The sequence below is a fragment of the Volvox carteri genome (genome assembly GCF_000143455.1).
Source record: "Volvox carteri f. nagariensis unplaced genomic scaffold VOLCAscaffold_22, whole genome shotgun sequence".
NCBI lineage: Eukaryota > Viridiplantae > Chlorophyta > Chlorophyceae > Chlamydomonadales > Volvocaceae > Volvox > Volvox carteri.
Genome location: NW_003307565.1, coordinates 593,559 through 618,652, shown reverse-complemented (window position 1 = coordinate 618,652; position 25,094 = coordinate 593,559). Strand labels below are relative to the sequence as shown.

Here is a 25,094-nt window from a genome sequence, read left to right as displayed (position 1 = left end):
GCAAGGACAAGACGATCTGTCAGCTCATACGTGAACACGGACACTTTTTCGACTTCATGCATAGTCATGTAGGACATTGACGGCTTCAATGTGTCTTTTTGTGACTTATAGACGAGCAAATGAACCAATGCCATAGCAGTTGTAGAGCCAGAGGACGGAAATTTTATCTGTAGGATACGTGCTAGGCAAGCAAGAATTAAGTCGGCATAAGCCGATGAGACCAAGTGCCCACATTTTACACTGTCCTGTGCTCTTACAACTTCTGGAAATCCCCTTAAGCGCATGCTCTTAAGATGCTACCACATCGTGTTGCTAGCACTGAAATTGTGCTTACTTACTCGGTTGCGGAATAGGCGATACAGTTTCATAACATACAATTATATTTGCCACAGACCACAGATAGATATAGATATGCACTAAGTATGCAAGACAACCCTGCAACGGCAGGGGTCTTCGATAAGCTAGAGGCTGCCCTGGGCGAAGCTTGGTGACCCGGATGCCGTAATTCTATGAAAATGACACCATCACAAAGCCAGTACCTTCGTTATAATACTACGCGTGTCTTATGCATCTATTGATAAGCTGTTACTGTTGTTACCGCGACATCCTGGCCAGTTCCGTACACATTCCCTGCTCAGATCGAACCCTCAACAGCCACCGAATGGAACTTTGCTCGAGCCACGTTAGGAGCATATAGATCTAGGGCACCTGAGCTGAAACCTTAAGGAAAAAGGGAGGTTCCCTGGGTAGCGCCCGCAATACCGCGATGAACTTATCGAAGCTAATATGACAGATGTTCTAAACATGACTCCGACAAATCAGGATGCTCCAGCTTTTCGGGCTTCGGCAACGGCACGTGAGCTTGAGCGCATTCGGGCGAAACGACGTTTGTTGGAGACGACAGGAAAGATTATGCCTGCACCAACTTCATTTGTGCTGACCGAATCACAGGTGAGAACCTCCATGCACTTAACTTGCTAAGGCCTAGCCTGGCCGTTGACCAAGAATGCTAAACGGTACCCATGCAGCAGCACCAGCCGACTACTTTGAAACCTGACGTTGATCCAGCCAGTCGGAATGCAAAGATTAAATCGAATGCCCGAAAGTTACTGGACCAGCTTCAAGCTGCGGACACCAGCTTGGGTGACAGTGCAAGTAATCTTAAGGTACGCCTGCGGAAGTTTCTCCTCTGCTGTTCAGCTATTTCAATAGATCAATTTATATCTGATCCAACTGCCGCAGCTCTTGTTTGCAAAGCAAGCACTGCGGGCGCTGGCGGAGCGGCAGGCTGCGGCAGCAGCAGATGCACAGCAGCGGAAGCTGGACAAGCTGCAGGAGCGTCTCGTGGAGGAGCACAGGCGCCATCACCTACAGAGACACGAGTATGCTATTCAGGCGCAGCAACAGGCGGCGCTGGCACAGGCCCAGTTGCTGGCACGTCCCCCGATAATATTAGCCCCATCCTCCGCCCCCTCGCCGGTCCCGGTCGGGCATCCGCCCTCCCCCACAAAGACGGATAGGGGACGCTCTCCGTCACCTCGTCGCCATCGCAGCAGGTCATCCAGGAGGGGCGGCGGCCGCCGATCTCCATCACGACACTCCCCCTCACCCCCGACTCTTTCTTTGGAGGTGAGTTCTGGTCAGTTTCCGCCCGGCTGCCTCTCGACACCATTTGGGTCGTCAAGGGTATGGGCCCAGTAAGTCACAGCGATGCGTGGGACGGGAACGCGCAGGTAACCGGCGCAAACTTATTCAGCAAACCCATTTTTTTGCAAAAGCTTGCAAAACCCATTTTTTGTTCCTTCGCTACGTAGCGATTCGCAGTTGCAAATTTGGGTGCTTTGTTGCTCCGACATTTTTGCTGCAATTGATGGTTTCTATTTTTTTTGCGCGCGCATCTTCACGACCCAACTGTCAAGGAGAAAACGCTTACGTGTTGCGGCCTTTGTCCTACGATTTATTTTTCACCTTCTCCCGCCGGGCCAAAGTTGCTGCTGCTTTTTCCTCTGGACCGCGCCTCTTGGCCCTTTCTTGCCCTCCCTCTCCTTGATTTGCGAACTGGGTTTTTTTGCTTTACGTTTGTCGTCCACAGCCGTCGCGCAGCGGTGAAGAGTACGACAGCTTAAGCGGAGGATGCTCGTACGAAGGTGACGCGCAGCGCAACGATGCCGTACACGTTCGTGATACGCGTTCGCGCAGCTCATTGAGAAGCCGAGAGCGGCGCAGTGCAGCGGTGGCGGCGGCGGCGGCAGTGCAAGGCTCCCTGCGCTCGCGTGGCGGCGGCGACGGCAGCGCTGGCGGGAGCGGCTCGTACCGGGTGTCCCATCCCCGACACGCAGGCCCGACGGAGGCGGGGATTCGCGGCGCCGTGTCTGCCCAAGCGCTATCGGCGCTTCTGGCGGGCCTGCAGTCGCACGGCGTTAACTTGACTTCAGGCCCGCCGCCGGCGGCCGCAGCGCGGGTCAACACCACTGAAGGCGATGGGGCGAGTCAAGGTACTTTGGCATCACTGTCCCGAACGGGTGGCAGTGGCGGAGCGGCGGAGGAACCCCAGTACGTTTTGCTCCCTGACGGGAGCGTGGGTTTGGTCCACGCCATCGTGAAGCCTGCCGTACTCCAACCGCAGGTCCCGGCGCCAGGGCAGGCGCCGCCGCCGCCGCCCCATGCCCTGCCTTTGGTACTGCTGCAGCCCGCTGCGGGTGGGGGGGGTGCGCCTTCCGGTAGTGGCGGCGGCGCCACCGCCGCTATCGGTGCTGGGCCCGCCGCCGCCACAGTCGCGCCATGGCCAGGCTCGCAGTACGCTTACAGTGCCGGGGTGCCGCCGGTAGGCGTGCTGCCGGCGCCCTTCTATCCGCCCTCGCCCCTGGGAGGAATGTACGGCGTGCAGTACCCGTACCCGCCGCCGGCCCCGCTGTACAGCGTTGGAAGCTTCCCGCGGGGTCACCCGTTTCCGGTGTCGCCATCAGCCGCAGCATCAGGGCCGGCACCACCGCCGTCACCGGCCCTCTCGTACGTATCGCCGTACACCAACCAGGACAGCTACTTTTATGGCCATCATCAGCATCCGCCGACGCCATCGCATTTGCGGCAACACCCAAGTAATCAGGACCCGGCCCCTCCACCGCCGCTAGCGACGGCGGGTCCGGTGGGTCCGGCGGTTCGACTCCACGAGACGCATGCGCACCATCACATGCAACCGCATTATCGCCCCGACAGCTCCCCACCCGGTCCTGCCCGGGGTGCGCCGAACCACCTGGCGGCGGCGCCACATCATCATCTCCTCGGCAGGGACGTCGACGCGCGGTACTCAATCTCCTCTCTGTCCTCCGATCCGTACGGCGGCTCAGTGCTTATCAGCGGCCCCACGGATGACGGCGGCGGTGGCGGCGGCCACCGCGGCGGCGGCGGCGGCATCGTAGACATGCGAGGTCCAACACATCCGTCACCGCCACCGTCGGCGGCGGCGGCGGCGCAGCCGCCGTCGCCGTCGTCACCTCCACACCCGACGTCAAATTCTAGCACCATGACGATGCCGTCTTCCGGAGGTGCACCCGAGGCCGTGCAGGGAAACGTTCATGGTGGTAGCGGAGGTTACAGTGGCGGCCGCTACCACCATCGTCACAGCCATAGCGGCGCGGAGTCGCTTCGCTCGCTGCAGTCCAACGGCGGCGGCTCCGTACGCAGCGGCCGTCCGGGGTCAGCGGCGCCGTCGTCGCAACACTATGAGGCTACGCTGGCATCGCCATCGCCACGGGACAGCTTGCAGAATCTGGTAAGTTCCACTGCCAACTTCCAACCGCTCTCTTTCCAACCGCCATCCTAACCGTCAACCAACGGCCCTCTCCTCTCCCATATTCCCGTTCCACAGGACAGCCCAGCGTCATTCAGGGACATGCCGAGACGAACCTCGGGGTCTATAAATCTGTCACCCCTGCGCAACGGCACCGGCACGGGCGCTGGCGGCGGCGGCAGCGGCGGCCGCACCAGCAGCGGCGGCGCCGCCGCTGGCGGCAGCGGCCCTCGGCATCGCACCTCGCCGTTATTCCTCACTTCCCTCGGCGCCGCCGCTGGCAGTGGCGGCGGCGGCGGCGGCAGCGGATCTGATCCAAGCATGGCGGCCTTCGGCAGGTCCGGCTCGTCTGAATCGAGCGCAAGCGGATCTGTCGTACTGCGGGTAACAGCAGCCGGGTCAGTGTCGGCGCAGTTGCAGCCTGGCGTTGGCGGCGGCGTTGGCGGCGGCGTTATCAGCGAGCCTTCGGGCCTAGACTCCGTGACCGGTGGTGGCGAGGAGCCGTCGCTGCTACTGCGCACCTTGGATCTTGGATCGCCCTCCCAGCAGCGAAACAAGGTGCGTTTGGTGTTGTTCGTACACGCAGCGGTTGGGAGTTTTATCTGTACGGACGAAGTCGTTTCGTTGGGTGACATCGGTAATGCCAAGATTGTTAAGGGAGCGTTTAGGGAGCAAGAATGGCCGGGTTAGCATTATTTCTAACTCCTTGCTCTTCGAGTGAAACTCCTTCTGATTGCAAATTCTTCGATTGAAATTTTTCAAATGAAATTGTTCGAATGAAAATTCTTCGAATGAAACTTGCCCTTTGGGTTTCACTCTATTAATCCCTTCCTTGGTGCAGCTCGCGGAGGATCAATCTGAGACGCCAACAAGTCGCAAGCCCAGCCTCGCGAGCCCATGGAGCTCGTCAGGACCCTCCGATGCCGCCATAGGCGCCGGCAGTGGCCTTGGCGGGTACGGCGGCGGCGCCTCCGCCATCACTGCGTTCCCGACCACACGTGACTTGCTGGCCGACGTTTCGTCGCGGCCGCCCTTGTATGGCACGTCGCTACCGTACGGCACCGCCGGGCTATACGACCGTTACACTGCTGGGGGATTTTTCGGCGCCGCGGGGGGCCTGTACGGGCCGAGCCCCGTGTACGGTGCGCCGTCACCTGGCGGTGCCGGCGGCGGCGGCGGCGGCTTCGGTGGCTTTGATGTCGCCGGCGGCGGCGGCGGCGGTGGTGGTAACGGGGGCAGCGGCAGTCTAGGGGATCGCATTTCAACCGCTCCCGCCAGCGGAGCCGGCGGCGGGGCCATGGCGCCGCGCAGCCCAAGTTCGGATAGCCTTCGGAGCACGGGCCTGGGCATGCGGGCGTACGGCGGCGGTACGGCGCCCACTTCAGCGTCGGCTGCGGCGTCGGACTTGATGGGTACGAGCGCAGCGCTGGCGTTGACGGCGGCGATCCTGGAGGGCTCCGCCGCCAGCGCCGCCGCCACTTCCATCATCACAGGTTCTACTGTGGGCTTGTCGGCCGCGTCTGCTTATGTGGGTTGCTGGATTATGGATGCTCGGGAAACTCGTGTAATGGGTCTCTGTACGGAGAGGCAGGGAAATGCAGGGGCGGGGCCGTCGGCAGTCAGTTGTGGCCGCTGACTAACGGCCGTCGGTCGTTGCTGAGGCTGGTTGCCAGCAAAGCAGCAACGGCGCCATGGCGTGAATGGGTGCTGAGGTTACCGGTCAAGTGGTATGTCTATAACACACGTTTGTGCCACAAACGCTGTCGCTGGGAAGGCTGTAGCCTTTTTTGCAAATTCGCCCGGGTCGTGCGCCCGTTGTCTGCGTGACCCAACAGTAAGCAGTAGCAGCCGCCGCAGCCGCAGCCGCCGCCGCCGCAGCAGCAGCACAAGAGTGCGTGTTGCGATCCCATCCCCTCCTGCAATTCCCTTTTTTTTCCCCAGCCGCATTTCATGCTATACCTACACCGCGTACTGCGTAATGCATTGCTCCTCCGAAATGCTGTCGTTGTTGTTTGTTCCAACAGTCTCCCGCGATTCATTTCCGATAAGAGCTGCTACAACACCTGTGTACCCCGAAGTGCTGACTGTCGGTGCGTAATTCTCACCCATCGATATTTTTTTGGTAAATTTCTTATCATCTTTCATGTCAAGAAACGCATCGCTTTTGACACACCTCCGCAGGGCCTGGGTCAACTGGGGCTCAGCCACCTCCACCCCACCGCCACCGCAGCACCGTCCGCCGCTAACCCTAGTGTCAACTCCAGCGCAAGCGCCGCCGCGGCCGCGGCAGGCGGGAGTCACGGCGGTGCACCGCCGCTGCTGCCGCCGCCGCAGGGCCCAAGCGGCCTGGGCCGCACCGCAAGCGCTACCAGCCGTCGAGCTCGAGGCAGCGACAACGGCAGCGGCGGCGGGACCTCTGGCGGCGGCGCCGCCGTCGGGGGCGGCCCCGGTTCGGGCCAACAGGGCGCATCGGCCGCCAGTTCTGCTGCCGTGAATGCGGCCATTATGGCCCGACTGTCCCATGGGTCGAACCTGGAGGGCGTGAACTCCCCACGAACTCGCTCCAGGTGGGTTTCGAAGCGGGGTTGACCCATCTTAGTGTAGGTAGTTCTGGGCACAATGTGGGTAAAAATCAGGATGAGGAGCTCGGGGGTGAACATCTCCTGAGCCGGTGTGAGGAGGGCTCCAAACCCTAAACCCCTAAAAACCTAACCACACATTAGCTTTTCTTCTAATCGAGAGTCCGAACCTGGAAGCAACACGCCACGGGCTCACCCTGTTGTGTTCAATCTGTGTTCAATCTGTACGGCATGGCTGGCGATGCAGGGTGCAGCTGATGGGCAACGACGACCTGACCGATGTGCTATCCCAGCGCTCACTGAATCCGTCTTCTGGGGGCCACCTGCACCAGCAGCAGCAGCAGATTACGGCTGCAGTGATGGCAACGGCAGCGCAACTGACGGCGTCGACGAGCTCGTCGACGCGCCTCACTGCCGCCGCCCTGAACGCCCAGCAGCAGCACCTCCAGCAGCAGCAGAGCCAAGCATCGTCGGCACAGGCTTCGCCGTCGCGGTTCGGCAGCCGTACCACCGCCGCTGCCGCCGGCAGCGGGCCCAGCACTGGCGTCGCCGGCGTAACGGATATCGGTGGGCTACAGCCCACGGTGCCGATGCTGCAGCTGCCGTCGCGTGCGACGTCGCGGATGCTTCTCGGGGCCGTGGGGGCGGCGCCGCCGCCACCTGGCGGCGCCGTAAGCGGCCAAAGCTCCGAAACTGCCAGCCCGACGAGGATAGATTACCCGGGGCTGAGCGATGCGGAGCAGAGCATGAGCGCGCGGAGCGGCAGGTCGGCCGTGTCGGAGGGTGTAGCGGCTTCCGGGATCGCTACTGCCACCTCAATCTCCTCTGCAGAACGTGTGTCTGGGGTGCCAGTGGTGGAACACCGCGATGGCGGCCTGGACCCGGCGTCGTACTCGGGCGTCATTCAGGCCATTGACGCCTTGACGGCGGCCAGCACTGGCGGAGCCGGCGGTTACGGCGGCGGCGGCGCGGCGGCGCCTGCAGTAGCGGCGGTAGCGCCGCAGGCTCAGCCACCGCAGCCAGGGCTGCCGCCACTGCTGGAGCTTCTGAACAACAGCCCTTTTTCTGTTTCGGCGTCCCCGCCGGGCAGCGCCGGCCCGTCGCCGCTGGGGTTCGGGGGCGGCAGCACGCCACTTCTGCGTTCCGTTGACTCATTCGTACGTATCGGCAGCATGCCGCTCTCCGGCGCCGCTTCGCCAATGGCCACCGGCAACCCTATTGAATTTTTGGGATCTCCGACGAAGCAACCTCAGCTGCACGGCGTCGGCGGAGGCAATCGCGGCAGCAGTGGCGGCGCCAGCACCGCCGGCGGCGCCGCCAACGGGCGCGGCGCATCGTCTGGGACGGTGGTGAGTGCAGTCGTGCCGCAAATGCCGCCGGCGGCGGCGGCGGCGACACTGGCACCGCCGCAACACCATCAGCCCATAACGCCGTCGGGTAATCCGCCACCGCCGCCGCCGCAACCATCACAGCAGCAGCAGCAACAACTAACCGGTGCATCGTTTCGGATGAGTACGGGGGTCCCGGGTACCGGCTCACAGGCCGCAAGCATGGCAGGCGGCTTCGCCTCCCCTTCTGCCGTTGCAGCGGCGGCGGCGACGGCGGCGGCCGGGGCTACTCGAACCCCCACCTCTCATGCCTTGGCGGCGGCGGCGGCGGCTACGGCACCAGCTCTCAGCTCCTTGGCCTCAGCCGGCAGTGCCAAAGTGCTGTCACCCACGTCGAGTAAAGGAGCGCGGCTGCCAGTGGCAGCATCGGTAACGCTGCCAGCGTCTCCGTTGCAACGCGGGGGCGGCGGCGGCGGCGCCACCGCCAGCGGCGCCGCCGGCCGTACCGGCACCACAGCGCTCTTGAACCGGGTTTTGGGGGGCCGCGGGGAGTTCGACTCGGACGATGACGACGGCGACGCCGTTGGTGGCACCATATCGTTCACCTCATCGCCTGGCCGGGCCCCGGTCGGTTTGCCGCCACGGGGGGGTGGTCTGGTTTCCGCGAACCTCGGCGGCGGCGGCGGTGGCGGCGGCGGCGGTGGTGGTGCTGGCACACAGACAGGGCTGCGCGCTAGCGGTGTGTCCGCGGCGTCAGGGCGAGGCACTCTTACCGGGAGCAACTCCGCGCATGATGACGAGTTCAACTTTTGACCCGTTGCAATTTTTATGCCTTGTTGTCATTTCCTCCCTCCCTCCCCTCCCTCTCCCATCCCTTTGATTTTTAGTCACCAAGATCATTGAATTTTTCGCCCTTTGCCCTCCTCGACCGTCCTACTCCATGTCCCGTAGTGTGGGGCACGTGAAGCTCTCAGGACGCCCTGCGCATTTAGCTGTGTGTGTATGTGTGTGTACGTATGTATGTGTGTGTGCGTATGTGTGTGTATGTATGTGTATATGTGTGTACGTGTGTGAATCCTCGAATTGCCGTACTGAACAACGATGACCGCTTGGCACCCTACATAGCCAGACTTATTCTTGACCATTATCACGCTTGTTGTACAAGTACTGAAACGTACACGTTGTACATTAGGTACGGTACGGATGAAATTCTTGGGCTGCTGATGTGGTCTTGTGGGCCTTGGTGCCTGCAGTGCCTGCAGCCCAGGGCTTCCAGTCGATTGGGCTGTTCGTCTGTTTGTGCCTGTCCAGGGAGTGGACTGCTGCTTGGAAGGAGGTTCGGACTTTGGCCGTTTTAGGACTTTTTAGGACGATTTGCATATCATTTACCTCTGTCTGGTTTACCCTTGTCGGGACTGTGAAACGCGGCGACTGTTCTTGTGTTTCATCGTACATTCATGCCTGAGGACCACCATGAGGACGCGACTTATGGAAGTGCTTAGGCGCTGCTGCTGGTGCCGGCGCTGTTGCCGGCGCTGGTGCTCGAATTAATTAAGTGGGCTTTTAATTATCCACCACTGGCGAAGATTTACAAAAGTCGTGATTTTGTGAGGACAGTTCATGATAGTAAAAAGTTTGCGAATACGGCGCCGAATGTGGTGTTGTACGATACGACAATGGGAGTCATTATACGTGATGTTTGTCAGGGGGGGGGTTGGTGAGATACGGCCGCGGCGTGTATGTACGCTGTATGTACGTCTGTTGTGAGTACGAGTTAGAGAGAAGTTTTGCTTCTTGACGGGTACCGAGAAGCCAGGAGAACAGGTTTGAGCACACGGGCCATTTGAACTTGTCTGAAGTGTTTGGTGTGGTGATGGTGTGGTGTGGTAAGGATACTGGTGGCGATGCTGGCAGTAGTGATAGTGATAGTGGCGGCTCTGCGGCCATCTCGGGAGGGGAAGACGGCGGCGGCTGTAGCAGCGGCAATATCGTGTTTTAACACGGATTAGATTGTTAAATGTTTACCTACTTTATCAGGAAACAGCGATAAGGCAAGCTCTGGAGGACGGGTGGCAGCCAGAACCTTATTACTACACGCCGCGCGATTGCGAGCGACGAATCGTAATTCTTTTCTCGTTCTGGCGGCTGCTTTCCAGTGCTGCCGCCCTGTTGGGCTTTCTTCCCACTTGTGTGGGAAGGCTGGCGTGCTGCGCTATACACCCTCGTCCATTTACATATGTGCACATCCTCCCACATGTGCACGGGCACCCCTGGGTGCGTGCATGGGGGGTTTTGCGTTTTTGCATGGAGTTTTGCGTCCCTGCTGCTCCACCCCGCACTCCCCATCTTGAGGGTGTCCCCTGGGGACCAAGGTTCCGGAGGGGCGGGGCCCCGGCGGCTTATCTGTACCTTGGACGATGTGCATGGACGAGGCGTCGGCCTGTTGGGCGGGCGGCTGATCTGCTAGCCGGTATTGTTCTACAACAGTGAAACGTGCTGGCGTCAGCGGCGGCGGCGGTAAGGGGGGACACAAGAAGGTGATTTGTTACCTGAAGGACAACAACCCAGTGGCGACGGCCAAAAGTGGCAGCGGGCAGTTATGGTGGTGATAGTGGTGGCCGGTGATGGGCCCGATGGCTAGGGCTGAGAAGTTGGCGGCAAGCCCAACCTTGTAGGAGCTCAAGTATGATGACAACAATTCATGTTAAGCTCGGTGTTTGTGCGGGTGCGGTAGTGGGTGTGATGGTGGTGGTGGTGGTGGTGGTGGTGGCGGTGGTGGTGGCGGTGGTGGTGGTGATGGTGGTGGTGGTGGTGATTAGGATAGGGATGGGGGGATGGTGGTGGGTGAATGAAGGAAAACGGTCCCGTATTGGGTCAAAGGGCAATATCCGGAAACAGATTCCAGAAGACCGTTAGCAGAACTGTCGGTGAAGGCGAGACACAAGGACAGGGGAAAGGAGGGAAGGGAGGCGGGAAACACGCTGGCGGCTGAGCGCAATGTGAACTGTGGCTGTCGGGCGCAGGCTGGGCAGGGGGGGAGGTCGGGATGCTCGTCGGGCGTTCTTGCGAGCTGGAACTCCCCATGCCATAAGCCCCACCCTGCCGCTAGCTTCCCAAGGGGTTTAGCTCGCCTAGGTGGCAGAGGGCAGAGGTGCACCTACCTGCCAGGCTCAGGAGCTACAGGCGCAACAGGTCTCGCGGCTTACACAATACCTGTAGCAAAGCGAATGGCGGATGGAGGCCGGTGGGTGCTGCCCCCGGCGTGACGGTTGACGATAGAAGTGAACTGGGTATGACGTGCGTGATCGCTTTAGGGTGATAAAAAAGTTCAGCGTTTTTGGAGGAATTCCGAGATTGACATTCGGCATCGACAGTGTGCCGTCGACAGTGGGCTTAAGTTGCACCGCTGTGCATGGGCGTAGGGGTATGGAGGTTTAGTAAATAACGGGGACGGAGAGAAAGGTCGCAATAAAGCCGCAGCGGCATTGCTGTGGGATGTGCTGCTGGTGGTGCCTGCTGGGTGTTATATGGCAAGTAGAAACGGATGCGTACACCCCGGGGCGTGGTGGTGGTTTTCCTTGAACGGAAATTTGTGTCCATACAGGACGTTTTTGTTATCTTTATGGTCGTTATTATAATCGTAGAAGCGTCGACTTTGTATTCGCTTTGGGCCTGTTTCCATTGGCCTTTTAGCGTCCACCTTTTAGGGTCTGCTGAGAAACCGTGACGTAGGCTAAAATGTTTGCTAAAAGTCGACTAAAAGCTGCATTGTTTCAATTCGTCGCCCTTAAGCAGTTGATTTCAGCGGGTACTTCGCCCTGTTGAAGCTGTTTGCCGAAACAGCTTCAACAGGGCAAAGTAACAGCTGAAATAATATCCTATACTTGTACATAATAACTAGCAGCCTAGCACCTGTCCAAATGCTTCCACACCGACGCAGACAACCGCTAGCGGTCCTGACCTCCGCACTTGCAGGCTTAGCTATTGTCCAACTGAAATATGCTGCCTCTAAGCATATCATAGATTAAACTTTCCGTGTGCGCAAGGCGTTGAATTATAGTCCGCTAGATAGTGATTTCCCCGACAATCTATCAGCTCATCTTATTTTGAAACAAAAATCAAACAAAAATCAAAGAATACTCAAACAATTCTGGTTGATTATTGATTCCTGCGCGGCTCGAACAATGCAACCTTCCTTTCGCGCTGGCCAAGATATCGGAGGGTGCGCGTAAGCCTAAGTTTCCCTCGGATATTTATTTTGGCTAGTTATTACCAACACAGAAGGTCCGGAATTACAATTTGTACATCATGACCAGCCGTTGTCTCACATGCTTTCGATAAGTTCGTACCCTTGAACAATGTACCTGGTCGCGACCGGTTGTAAAAAAGGTCAATGGCACCTGCATGTAAAGGATGATCCAGCGATGGTGCAACTGCACTTCCGACAAGCTTTTTTTCCTCTGTTGGACGAGCAAACGCGAAACTTAAGGCAGGTTTGCAGTCAGGATCTAAACAGCCACATAAATGCATAAAGAATTGACAATTGGTGTTCATGCACATATAACATTACCACTTTGCATTTGTCCTCAGTAAATTGCCGATTAGCTGAGCTCCTAAACTGCAACAGAAGTCTTGTTTTTAACCACTGGAAAACCTGACGCCCATTACAATTCATCTCCTTCGCTGTTCTATAGCTGCCATATAGGGTATTAGAAGCCGGCCTCGACTCGGAGTCTTGCAGCTGCGCATCGAAAGCCCCTTTTAATAATGAATGAAGCAGAGATGAAGCTCATACCGGAGACCAGGAAAAGCCCCCCGCGGCTTATTGTACCTTCGCAAGAACCTGTTGGCGACGATTACCTGTTTTCACCTGGAGTTGAGACCCCAGGCCACCGACTAGCAGGAAAGGTATGGCGACGCTAGGCGTTGTCATAAAATGCCGCTGTTGACCCTGGTGTGTGGAAACTATTTATGGCAGCAGCACCGCGTCTTGCAGCATAAGAAGCGCGTTGAAGGCTGTTTAGCTGTCCGGAAGAGACTAATGTCTGGTCTCATCACAAGGGCTTCCGGCCGTCACGGACCCCCGGATACCTCAGCTTTTCAGCCCCGCGTGCCGCCCGCTGCGTTATGCAGGGTTTCAAGGATGGACCTTCGGTGCCAACGCAGCAACAGCAACAATTTCAACACCACCAACAACAAGAGATTGCCGCCGATTCTCCGCGGCGTTCGCCGGGCTGTTTCTTTTGCCTAAAACCTCGATAGGAGGCCGGTCGGGAGGGGCAACGCGCGGGGCAACATGCGCGCGCGTACTACGGGTCTCCTCCCCCTTGCGTGACCGGGAAGAAATCGCTTTCCCGCGTCCTCCTGGCCGTGAGACCTGTCATCGTAACAAGGAGATGTGGACCGACATGGTAGAGGCATGGTAGTGGTCGGCGTCGCGGTTGTCGCACCTGAAAAGGAAAATCTGGCCTGACCACTTCACGACCGTGATAGTGAAGACAAAGATGCAAAAGGAAGAGGGCTTCAAGGGGGAAAGAGTTCGCCGATGTGCCGACAGGAAAGACGACCTTTCTATTTTTTTCCTTTTTTTAATTGGAAGGGATACCTTGGACGGGATGCAGGCATGCAGACCCGAACAGAAACGCCGGGAAGCGAGCCCAAGCGAGCTGCAACAGTTCCTATTAGATGGGACGCTACACATAAGCCTGATATGTCATCCGACGTGACGGTGCCCGGTATGTAGCTGCTGCGGTTGCGTAATCCCCGTTGCGTTGTCGCGGTCGGCAAAGGACAGTTCCATCCGAACCCCCGTGGCTTGCATTGCTACGATCGAAGTCCGCAATTTTGGCGTTTCCCTTGACCGTGTCTTTCTGCCCTCGCTGCCATAATGACCTCCATTGTTGATTAAATAAATCATGAGCATTATCATGATTATCAACGGAGCTGTGAATAGCAAATTGACAGGAGGACGTTATCAGAACCCTATGGGCCATTCTGACTGGTAGGGCAGGCAACGGAGCAGCAAGAGGAAAGGAGGGAAGGGGAAGGAAGGCAATTCCTTTGCCCTTTGATGCAAGCTTGGTCTTGTAGAGTTGGTTTTATCCTGGCCAAGGAGAGCAAGTGGACAGCATCATTACGCGGGAGGGAGAGAAGGGGAAGAGGAAGGACATCCTTGGCATGCTGGCATTTTTGCTTGCGTCCATACACGTATATGGGCGTCCATGCTGTTTTTCTTTCCCTCTTTATTCCTTGCTTCAACCTGGGTTGCTCACGTCCGGCCTAAGATATTTGGGCAGCAAATTCAACAGGTTCCGGTGTGATCGGAAGACGCGGGAGCTGCGTGCGCCGAATGAGAATCAATGCAAACGCGTTTACACGCACGCGCCCACACTTGCATGATTGAAATATCCTGCAACTCGTTGTAATACCGGAATTATACCGAATCCAAAAAATCGACTTGTTGTGGTGTATCTAATGCGATAAAAATGAGGACGCGCGTATGATTTGTTGATCACAGTACTTGAGATTTGGAGCTAATTGTTTTGGCGGAGTAGGAGGGAAGGCGTGTTTTGGGGAGGGGATGTCCCGAAGGCGATCTGTGGTTTGAACATACCCGGTTCGGTCTTCCAGTAAAATATCTTGAGGCTTGCTTCTGCTTGCCGGTCTCTGCCGCTCTATGTTCTTTGTATATCGTTACCATCGTCACCTGCCGCCGCCGAAGCCCTAGTACGGCAGCAGTGGCAACATTTGCCAAAGGTTGACCTGACTGGTGAATGAACAATGTACGGCACCTTGTCCATGCCAATATGCTCCTCGTTAGCACTGTGAACGGCAAGAGACGGCGAATTTCGGATGTATTGCTCGATGTCGAGTTTCGACTTGTTGCGACGGCGCTGGATCATTATTCCTCAGGTGCATTGGTCTTAAGACGATTGAAGAGAGATTCACAATGCAACAGTCTGTACAACAAGACCGTGTACGACACTAAGTCCACTCACCCAAACTGTGGTCACGAGATGACGTATGGCAGTACGAACCTTTTATCTCGTATCGGTGACTGGGCTGATCAAGAGCGGCGGTCCGGTACGATTCGGTTGGTACGACGTGTCAGTTGTGGTATTGGTGCGCATGACTCGGAGAGGACGTGCATGTGGGTGTGCGTTGTCCTGCTTACACTGTGTAATAAGAGCAGCTTGTTGGGGATGACAATGCCTGGGTGATCTTGAGGAGTTGGATAGAGGTTGGGGCAGAGCCTTTGCCGGTTATCACGGGCAAAAGAGAGTACGGAAGCCATGGAGGATACGGCAGTGGCAATCCCTCTCTGCCCACAAAATGAAGTGTTGGAGGGGGAAAGAGTTCAAAGAGGAGTGGTGCACGCGGGCGTGATCACGAGGAAGCTGTGTCGTAATGTACGACGGACAATGTACGAATAGGTCAGGTGCGATCTGGGTCATGTCAATTGATATCGTTTTAGTTTTCTCTGTGTGGAGAGTCGACTCCCGTTTGTGTGTTGTTGGGCGGGATTATGTTTCGGTGGCGTTGATCGGGTCGACGAAATGGCGCCAGTCAGACAGATAGACAGACAGATAGGCGGTGAGCGAGAGAGAGAGTGAAGGTGCCAGAGACGAAACTAAACGAGTGGGGAAGTTGGGGAGCGGATATAGGGAATATGGGTTGTTAAGGTTAAGCTGTGCGTGACCTTTCTTGCATATTTCGATCATGCTGGCATTCCATTTTGTTACAACTCCATCATCAAGTCGTTCTTCCACTGACATCAGCCGGTATTAGTGGTATAGGAGGAACCGTACAGTCATTTAATATGTGCTTTGTACGGAATATTTAACATATTTTACCAATGCAATACCAAATTTCTTTCCGTAACACAACCATAGCTAGTAACCAACACTGCCGCGGCCGCCATTCCCTGTTAATATAAAATTGACTTGAAAGTACTTCAATATGTGTGTTTTCTGTCTCTTCTGTTTCCCACTGCAGTGCCCACGGCGGTCCGTTGTGGCTCTCGCGATGGGCCCTCTACCACCCTGCTCTAGGGGATTTCCTTGGAGTCTGGAGCTCTCGCGGTAATACCTACTACTGCTACTGCTACTGCTACTTCCACAAGCAAACAACGACCTGATGCGGGTTCCTCACACGCACCATCCTGCGGGTTCCTCCAGCAGCTCACCGCAACTACATACTGCACATGAACTCCAGAGAAATCCACCGGGTTCCCAGGATGACCTACCACCCGCACGAACCGGTTCAAATGCACAAAACACACACAAACACACACAAACACACACATACACACACAAACACACACAAACACACCAAAACACACAAAAACACACAAAAACACAGAAAGACCCTCAAGAACGCTCTCCACGTCTCGTCGCACCCGAAAAAAGTCTACGCACGGACAGACAGACATACATGTACAGGCTCGCGCAGCACGTCCATGTAAGCCATATGGATATGTACCCCCTTTCAGGTGTTTGTGCCCAGCGAACAGAGAAAACTTGGCATAGACGGTGCTTTGTCCACCACCCCATATGAACATGTCCACCACGATATGTCTCCCATCCGCGTCGCGCACCTCTGTCCCCCACCCACCAGCCTTCCTCCGCCACAATCGGAAATGGCGATATCCAGGTCCCCTGTGAATGAGTATTCCTCCTCCGGTCAGCCTCACTCACCACCACCAGAATTACCGTAAATCGTCGCCGCAGCATTTACAATCAAAATTTCACCATTGCACCCACACCACAACTTCACCCCGTCAACCTCACTGTCAACACCACCTGACTCTTCGCCCCTGACTCACACGTGCGCATCCACAGCTACAGCCTACCGCCAATCATTGACGAGCAGCTGTTGTCCGGGTTTCGTATCTCGGCCAACCTTGGTTGCATCTCGCGTGGCCATGTATGTATGTCCTGTCCTGCCAAGCAGATGGACAGCGCCTTGGGGCACTGTGGTGAACATCGTCAGGTGCCTGTCGCCTGCCTATACACATGTGCTTGGAGCAGCAACCAGCAACAACCTTGGCCCCCCCACGCGCTCCGAAACATGTGCCCCTAGCAGCTGCTGGTCCCAGCTGCGGCCAGCCCTACCTTGGGGTAAAACTTCCCAAGCTCTTCCACAATCACACTGATGCCGCCATAGTCGGTTTTATTAAGACCGCTACTGCTACTGCCATTACTGGAACGACCGCGACCGTTGTTGTTCCTGCTACTGCTGCTATATATTATTTATTGTCTCCCACGCAGTGCTGCTAAGGGGTGTCACGCCAAAACATCTGAAGCGCACAAATTATGTGCCACGACCGAGTTAGCCGCTATCCGCAGGTGGTGTGAGCCATCCGCATTTCTTGTGTCTGTTAGCACGTCATATGGCCTGACAGGGGCCATCGCAAACGTTGTGACTACTTTGTAGGCGCCCTGCTGCTACACATCCACAGATCGTGAGCGAGCACGCGGCGGAAAATTATACTAGAATTTTGTGCGAAAGATAGATGGATGTAAAAAAAAGGAAGAGTACGGGCGGGCACTAACAGGAAAACGAACGAGGATGCCGGAAGGCGCGCACGTGCAGCGGCCGCACCCGTCATCAAAACACTCTGACCTACAGCCCAGCAGCAAACAACCAGAGTACTTGCAAGGTGTCAAAAAAGAGAGTGCGCCTGGTGACTTAGGTGCTCATATGGAAGACCCATTGCAGGATTTTCCTCCCCAACACCGCCCCAGTTAACAGTTGAATACTCACAAAGGAAAACACACAAAAGAAAGATAAGCTTTTCAAGTCTTCCCCTATGCCTCCAAAAAGCAGTGCTAGTGGTCTACAATGGTGATATGTCCGGATCCAACGTAAAAAGATTAACTAATCTGGCAAAAAGTATAAGAGGCACACCGATACAAGAAACACAGAGAATAGAGGGAAAATGACCCATGGGTCCGGTAATTTTGCAGGGCTCGCAGCTTATCATCATCAAAATTCCAACCTGTCTATTACATGCCGGTCCAGTAACTCTACGCTATTAGGCAAATGTTACAATTGTTACTTTTTGATGTTTTTTTCTTAGCACTTCAAACAGTTTCGTGCAATGACGTACACGTGTCGTACTCACGGCACGTCAAGTGGGCTTGAGAGGCTGTTGACGGGGCCAACCAAAGTTTCGTAAATTGTCAGAAGCTGTTCCAGAGCCCTTGCCTTCACGTTCATATCTCCGCTGCATGGAACTGCGGGGCGAACACGGAGGGGGCGGCCTGGAGCTGCAGATGAGGTACTGACACATCGTAACGGGCGTTGGTAGCTTATAACTTGGTGTCAGTTAAAACCCTTCCAAGCATGTCGCGGGGAATAAAGCAGCAGGAAGTGATTTAAACGCCAGCGTTTCAAGCTTAACAGCTCATTGGCGGAAACAAAAGCTAAATTGCTTTATTAGACCGCTCCATACGTGTGTATGTATGTATGTGTGGTACACCTCGGTGCGGGCTGGACCGTCGTACTTACCATGGAAGTGGTACCATTTCCTCACGTGTACAGCAGCGCATGTGGTGTTGGGTACCCGGTATAGCTTTTTGCCTTTCTCGCCAAGCCTCACACCGTCCGTGTCGCACCCGCAGGGCCCCTGGGGTTTGGGGGCAAAGGAGGGGCAGGGGGGAAATGAACGGGAGGTGGATGTCCATTAAGCGGAGGATTGATCTAGGATGGAGATTGATCTAGAATGACGAGGGGCCTCTGTTTGTGGGCTATAGCTAGCAGCAGCAATCGTCGAGGAAGCGCAACCCAGCACAGCCGGCAAAAGCACGTCGCAGTGCGCTGTCGTACCATGCAGCGATGAGGGAAGTGGTCTGGAACCAGCATCCCCAAAGACAAGTGCTGTGGCAAGGGAGGAGAGGGGGAGAGGGGAGGGGAGGTGTTTGCGTCATCCTTAGGAAGGGTGTGGTCGTTTGTTAAGAGTATAGAGGAAGAGCAAGAAGGGGGGGCTGAAGGTAAGAAGCATTGGCGCAGCATTGTCAGTCAGACAGACAGACAGACAGACAGACAGGGTTAGGGTTGCAAGGAACGACAACAGTCGCGGGTGTTCCGGAGGGCGAGGCCCCATCACGGGATAGGTCCTTACCCGACATAGTAGTTCTTAATGTTCTCTCCTTCTTGCCGGGAAGGGCACACACGCTTGTAACGCTTGTAACGCCTTCACCGACCGAAGGAGCTACGTGGCCACCTTACCCCCTCACCCAAAAACCACACCTTCACCCACAAGAACACGCACCTCCACCCCCACAGGCACGCTGGTTCGCTCCATGACGCCCCCGAAGGAGCTCTGGTCCAACATGGGGGACATGTCCTTCGCCCTGTTGGCCAGGAACGCCAGCCACTGCATGACAGCCCGGGTCACCATGGCCGTCGCTCGAAAGTAGATCAAGCCTGCGCATGGTGCGAAGCAAGGAAACATCGCTGGCTTTAGCATACATACATATATTTCACACGGGAAGCCTACGTACGCGGCACGTTGGCATTGAGAATTAGTACAGGAGTATCAGCGCTTAGTGCGCAAGGACACATGCTACAAGGCATTGAAGGTCGTTCATTTTCCCGACATCCTGGTGGTAGGAGTCCTAATCCTGGCGCTGGCCTATTCACACGAGCTACTTTGCTAGGGACAGGGAAGTCCCCTTCCAGAAGCGCCAGACGGTAATTTCCCTTTGAATTTATACAACGGAAAAATGCAGACAGGTCCGCAATCTACGGGTCGATAGGGGATGCGGGATGGAATGGTTACCTTACCCGGATGCCCCGCATGTCCACACGCACATGCAACCGCAACTGCAACAGCACATGCAACTGCAACTGCAATTGCAACCGCAACCGCAACCGCAACTGCAACCGCAACTGCACATGCAACTGCAACAGCACATGCAACTGCAACTGCAACTGCAACTGCGCCGCAACTGCACATGCACATGCAACTGCAACTGCAACTGCAACTGCGCCGCAACTGCACATGCACATGCACATGCAACTGCAACTGCAACTGCGCCGCAACTGCACATGCACATGCACATGCAACTGCAACTGCGCCGCAACTGCCCATGCACATGCAACTGCAACTGCAACTGCAACTGCGCCGCAACTGCACATGCAACTGCAACTGCAACTGCAACTGCAACTGCAACTGCAACTGCAACTGCAACTGCAACAGCACATGCAACTGCAACTGCAACTGCAACCGCAACCGCAACTGCAACTGCACATGCAACTGCAACTGCAACTGCGCCGCAACTGCACATGCACATGCAACTGCAACTGCAACTGCGCCGCAACTGCACATGCAACTGCAACTGCACATGCAACTGCAACTTCCCACATGCACATCGGCTCCACAAGCAGCTCCGTATTCAGACGCAGACCAACCTCTCCCCCCCCCACACACATACATATATACATGCATACATGCATACATACATACCTATGTTGCTGTTAATCTTGGGGAACTGCACTGCGGGCGTTACGTCGTCTCGTGCACCGCAGTCCCCCGTCACCAGTATGTCAATGTCGCGAGCCACAATGTACGGCAGCGGGTTCCGGAAGAAGACCTGCGGCTCCGCCAATCCATCCATTCACACATCCCCGCGAGCCCAAAAGCAGCCCGGCCGTGTGGTAATTGGGTGGCCAAGGGAGGGAGGCAAGCACTGCTGAATTCTGTGAACCTTACGTGGTGAAAAAAAGCCCCGTGCACAGCCCGGTAACGTTAAGAAGAGAGATGGTGGATAGGCAAGTGGCCGGAAGGAGTGGGGCACGGCGGGGTGGGTAGGGCATGGGCAATTGACGTGAAAATGACGGGAATGAAGTGCAGCGAAGAGAAGGCCGCAAGCGAATGATGGGGCAGCAACATCGCTGCTCCCACCTGCTGTCCCCCTCACCGCTGTAGATCTGATCTACAGCGCAGCTATGCATCCCGTACCATTACCATCTCCACCGACATGCCCCCAATGCTAGTGCTCATTTTGTAATTTCCTTAGCCATAACAACAACAACAACAACCGGGAGTCGCCCTGCCCATACTTAACATGCCGTACGACCGTACCGTACCACTCTACCGCCATACCACTCTACCACTCTACCGCCGTACCACTCTACCACTCTACCGCCGTACCACTCTACCACTCTACCGCCGTATCGTTAACCGTACATACGTACCTGGTCACCATCAAGTACCAGCACGTGCACTCCAAGGCTCAGGGCGTCGAGGATGGTCAGCACTTTGGCGAAGCTGAGGCCATAGAACGCCAGCGACTTGTAATCAAAACTGCCGTACATGTATGTCCGGTGTACGACACATGGGAACAAAGCGCACACCACAGAGAGGGGAGACTCAATGGGCGTACGGAGGTAGGGAATACGGCGGACGGTACGGCCCCCAGTGCCTTAACAAAAGACACATTCTGGTTAAGCAGGAGAGCAATAATGACCGACGGACATCCTGTCACCCGTTCAAAACTCATCCTCACACCCACTGCTGCCCACACCTCACCATTCTTATCTAGAACATATTCCCAGAGCGTTCATGGCTACAGCCTGATGCGCGACTTCACACATCCGTGTTTTTCTGCATCCCAGCTACCGCGTAGCGCAGTAAAAGTCATTACCACACAAAAATCTACTGTTAACGTGCTGCTAAGCTGCTGGACTGGAGAACATGTTTGGAGAACTTACTTCTCCATGCCGAAGATAGAGCTCGTCATGGCGACGCATCTGGCACCGTAGGGTTTGGACATTTCATTGCATTTGTCTGTGCTGGACCTCTTACTCGACATCACATTCGCCACAAGGTGGTTTGCCAAATGGTCCTATGGGGGTGTGAGGGAGTGAGAAAGGGAGTGGTCGCTTAATTGGTCGATCTTATGCAGGTGGCGTAGGAAGCCGCTGTACGATGAGTACAGCATAGATGCAGTACGTCATGTACGACACAGGGTAAGGTGAGGAGTATATAATCGGTCGACAGGGAGTTGTCTCTGGGTGGACCTGTGGACCCCTGACGATAGGAGTTGTTGTTGTTGTTGCTGTTGTTGTTGTTGCTGTTTCTGTTGCTGTTACAGCGGCGGGCAGCTACCCAGCTTCTAAGCCTGGGAGAAAAAAGAGGTCGCGGTCACGTGCTACCCCACCCGTGTCTACCCCAACCTACCCCTGCAGGCCCAAACGCACGCTCGCCCCCTTCCCCTCCCCCTTCCCCCCGCCCACCTACCTGCGTCCCATCTCTCCTGTTGAATGTGATATTCCTGAGATTGCTCAGAAAGATGTTCCACAGTCCAGCTCCTCCAAATGAAAACTCACTCACGAGGGACAGGATCACGAGCCGCCTCAGCCGGTTTTGACCGTCAATCACCCCCAAGCTAGCTGCCTGCAGATTGGTATCATTTGGAAATTTGAAAACAAAAGCCGTGAATTTATTGTTTTAACTTTGTCATGCCCCATACATATGTTTGGGTCTATTATGCGAGTTCTCCCAGGAAGGCCGGCACGGCGAACCGCTGCACGCGTAGGTGGGCGACCCTGAAGAAGACGCGCCGGGTGGGTGATGAAAACAGGTTAACAAAGGGATTACTAATTTTAGTGATGATTGTGTACGGCACGGTGGTACACGGGGATCTTTGCGGCAGCGCGGATCGCCGCAGCACGCACCTACCCGGTGAGGTGCCGGGGGTTGTGTAGCGGTTTGACGGGGGTGTAGACGCAAGGCGAGGGTGGATAAAGCGCATGACATAAACCAGTACAGTTCTCTGATGTGTGTGTTTGCGCGCGCGTGTGTGTATGTGTGTGTGCGTTTGTGTGCGTGTGTGTGCGTGTGTGTGCGTGTGTGCGCGTGTGTGTATGTATATGTGTGTGTGTTTATGTGTGAACGTTACAAGTATCTGACGGGGCCTGACACTGGCCAGGGACTGCTGCCCAGCCCCAACGGAAAGACCGCCTAAGCTCTCTCTCCCCCGCGGACGGGAGAGGGGCGCTAGAGGGGCCTCTGCCCCCTCCTAAGCAGCCGAGAGCCGCAGGTCCGTTAGTTCCGGGAGGAGAGCGGAACTAACGGAGCAGGCATCGCACGCGCACATGCTCTCACGAGTCAAGGCTCTGCCACGCGATTGTGCATGTGTGTGTGTGCATGTGTGTGCATGTTCCGTATGTTACAAGTTACAAGTTCTGCACAAGTGCGGGGGTGTCCGTAAAAGCCGGGGGAGCCATATCTAGTCCGTATAATTGTTGGTCCATGAGGGGGCGGTGGGAGCAGAAAAAGATGGGCGAAAAGGGGGAAGGGGGCTCGCACTCAGAAAAAGAGATAAGCAGGACGGGCAGGGAGTAGCGGAAATGGATAGTTGCAAAGCGGGAAGGGACGTGGAGGACGGGAGCAAAGGAGTAATGGTGGGGGAGGGCGCGACGGGGCAACAGCTCGTTGTGCACGGGAGATATGTAAGAGGCGGAAAGGATGGCGGTCCTACGTTCGGGATAGGTTGTCCAGCTGGAGCTCTGAATGTGCGTCTCATCGCGCAAGGTGCAAGCTCGTTCGTTCCCGTCGCACGCCTTGTACGGGGGCCTTACCTGCACAGCCTCGACAAACTCCCTAGTAGGCAAGCGCGCTCCCATATCTGCCCAGAAGTCTTGAACGAACGCATTGTCAAAAGGCAAGCGCGATCCATCTCGTCCTTCTGCTTCTACGGCCCAGACGAACCGTGCAGTAGCCAGCCAGACCAACAGCCATGCGGCCGCAGACTTCTCTATACGCCGCGATGGCATGAAATAGTGCTTTAATATGATCGATGTCTCATGTAACTCCAAACCTAATGTTGACAAGGCGCCTTATGACTATGCTTCCGGCTCACATCTACGAGCAGTGCAAGGGACCAGGCAACGATCACAGGTTCACTTGGCCGTTTTGTATGAGTAAAAGATATGCTACTATGTTTATGAGGGCATTTACATTAATCAGTCAGGCTTTATTGGTGTTGGTTAGGAATTCGTCCTTCAGGAAGCACGATGCAGCTCTGTCGCCATTCCAGCAAGTATAACTTGTATCAACTTCGACAAAGTATAATCCTCCAGAGTATTTTCACAAACTACTTTACTTGACGACTCACCCGCGCAACAGTCTAAAACTTATCACTGCTAGGCCCCTCGTACACCAGATGTCCCTACTTTGCCCGTTAGATATCCGCTGGGCCCAAGACTCCAAGTCTCCAAGACTGAACCAGTTCCATATCGGCAGACCCGAGAAGTAAGCGCACGCCTCAGGTATTGTACGGGCCAACGACAGGTAAACCGGCCTCGATAACGTATGACCGTATGAATCTGCCAGACACAGCAACTTTAACCATAGCAGCAGAGAATAATAAATAATGTCATCGCAACACGTAACACAGCTGGTAGTTTGGAAGCTAATGGAATGGCCCTGGCGTTCTCGGCCTGACCGTCTCACACATCTGTCAGACCATGCTGTCAAGTAAATCCAAGACCAAGAAATTGCGCATCTGTGCTTTCATGTGCGGTTTACATATATATGACTTACACAAATTATGGACGCTACATGTGAACATATACAATTCGTCATGCTTTCGGCCATTTTGTCCTTTCTGCTTCGTAAGGCAATAATCCTTCCGTTGGCCTGTAAGTTTGATGCCATAGTAGGACAGTTAAATGTGATGGTTTGCAACGCGGATCGTAACATTAATCCACATCCAAAACACGGGCACAAGATGGCCATCGAAGGGTGCCCGTATCTGCATCTGCTGCCACATTTCCAACGGTTCAACTGGTTCAATAGATACGGACAGACCATCGACACAGCCATTTACACATGAAGTGAATATCCGTCTACAAATCGAGTCCAACCTTGAATGACTTAAACAAACTAGAGGCAACGAAGTCAAAAAGAACAACCAAAAGTTCAAGCAGGGGAGTACCAACGGTGGTGACCTGGGAAAAAGCTAACTTGCGAGCTGATCAGGAATGGAGTTGAGCTGCCATCAATCCGGCAATTTCCGTTAGATGCCGGTGGTGGGTGCGGAACCTGAGCGATCCACTGAGAAGTTGACTAGGGTGACTGGATGAGGGTGCCCCGAAATACCGGGGAAGGCAGGGTTTCGCAGGGTAGCTGCCACGGGCGAATGCCGCCCTGGCCCACACAATATACAGGCGCCCTAATGGGATAGGGCTGGCAGCAGCAGCACCACCACCACCACCATTACCACCACCACCATTACCACCACCACCACCAGCAGCAGAGAAACTCGAGCAAATTCGCGCGGGCATCAGCCATCATATCAAGTTATCAGCAGATGCGCTTGAAAACATTGTCCTGAACCTACCTGTGGAGCAGCACTAGGGCGCCCTACAGTACTGTAGCAGCGC

At 55.8% G+C, this 25,094-nt stretch overlaps 2 protein-coding genes across 2 annotated transcripts; one reads left to right on the top strand and one right to left on the bottom strand.

Annotated features, from left to right (window-relative positions):
- Positions 1-786: 786 nt before the first annotated feature.
- Positions 787-11,709, top strand: VOLCADRAFT_91673 (uncharacterized protein; the record flags this gene model as incomplete). Its single annotated transcript, XM_002951185.1, has 17 exons — positions 787-951; positions 1,029-1,166; positions 1,243-1,485; positions 1,554-1,629; positions 2,340-2,578; positions 2,627-2,708; positions 2,775-2,824; positions 2,920-3,009; positions 3,217-3,239; positions 3,289-3,772; positions 3,869-4,348; positions 4,632-5,408; positions 6,125-6,357; positions 6,617-8,436; positions 8,951-9,033; positions 10,721-10,941; positions 11,673-11,709. The coding sequence occupies 17 exons, from the start codon at positions 787-789 to the stop codon at positions 11,707-11,709; spliced, it is 5,241 nt and encodes a 1,746-aa protein (XP_002951231.1).
- A 6,110-nt stretch (positions 11,710-17,819) lies between these two features.
- On the bottom strand, positions 17,820-23,483 carry VOLCADRAFT_91672 (uncharacterized protein; the record flags this gene model as incomplete). The annotated part of the gene is made up of 9 exons (XM_002951102.1): positions 17,820-17,935; positions 18,210-18,327; positions 18,528-18,578; positions 18,973-19,127; positions 20,170-20,296; positions 20,901-21,009; positions 21,417-21,550; positions 22,039-22,101; positions 23,289-23,483. 9 exons carry the CDS (start codon positions 23,481-23,483, stop codon positions 17,820-17,822), a joined length of 1,068 nt encoding a protein of 355 aa, XP_002951148.1.
- Positions 23,484-25,094: the final 1,611 nt, after the last annotated feature.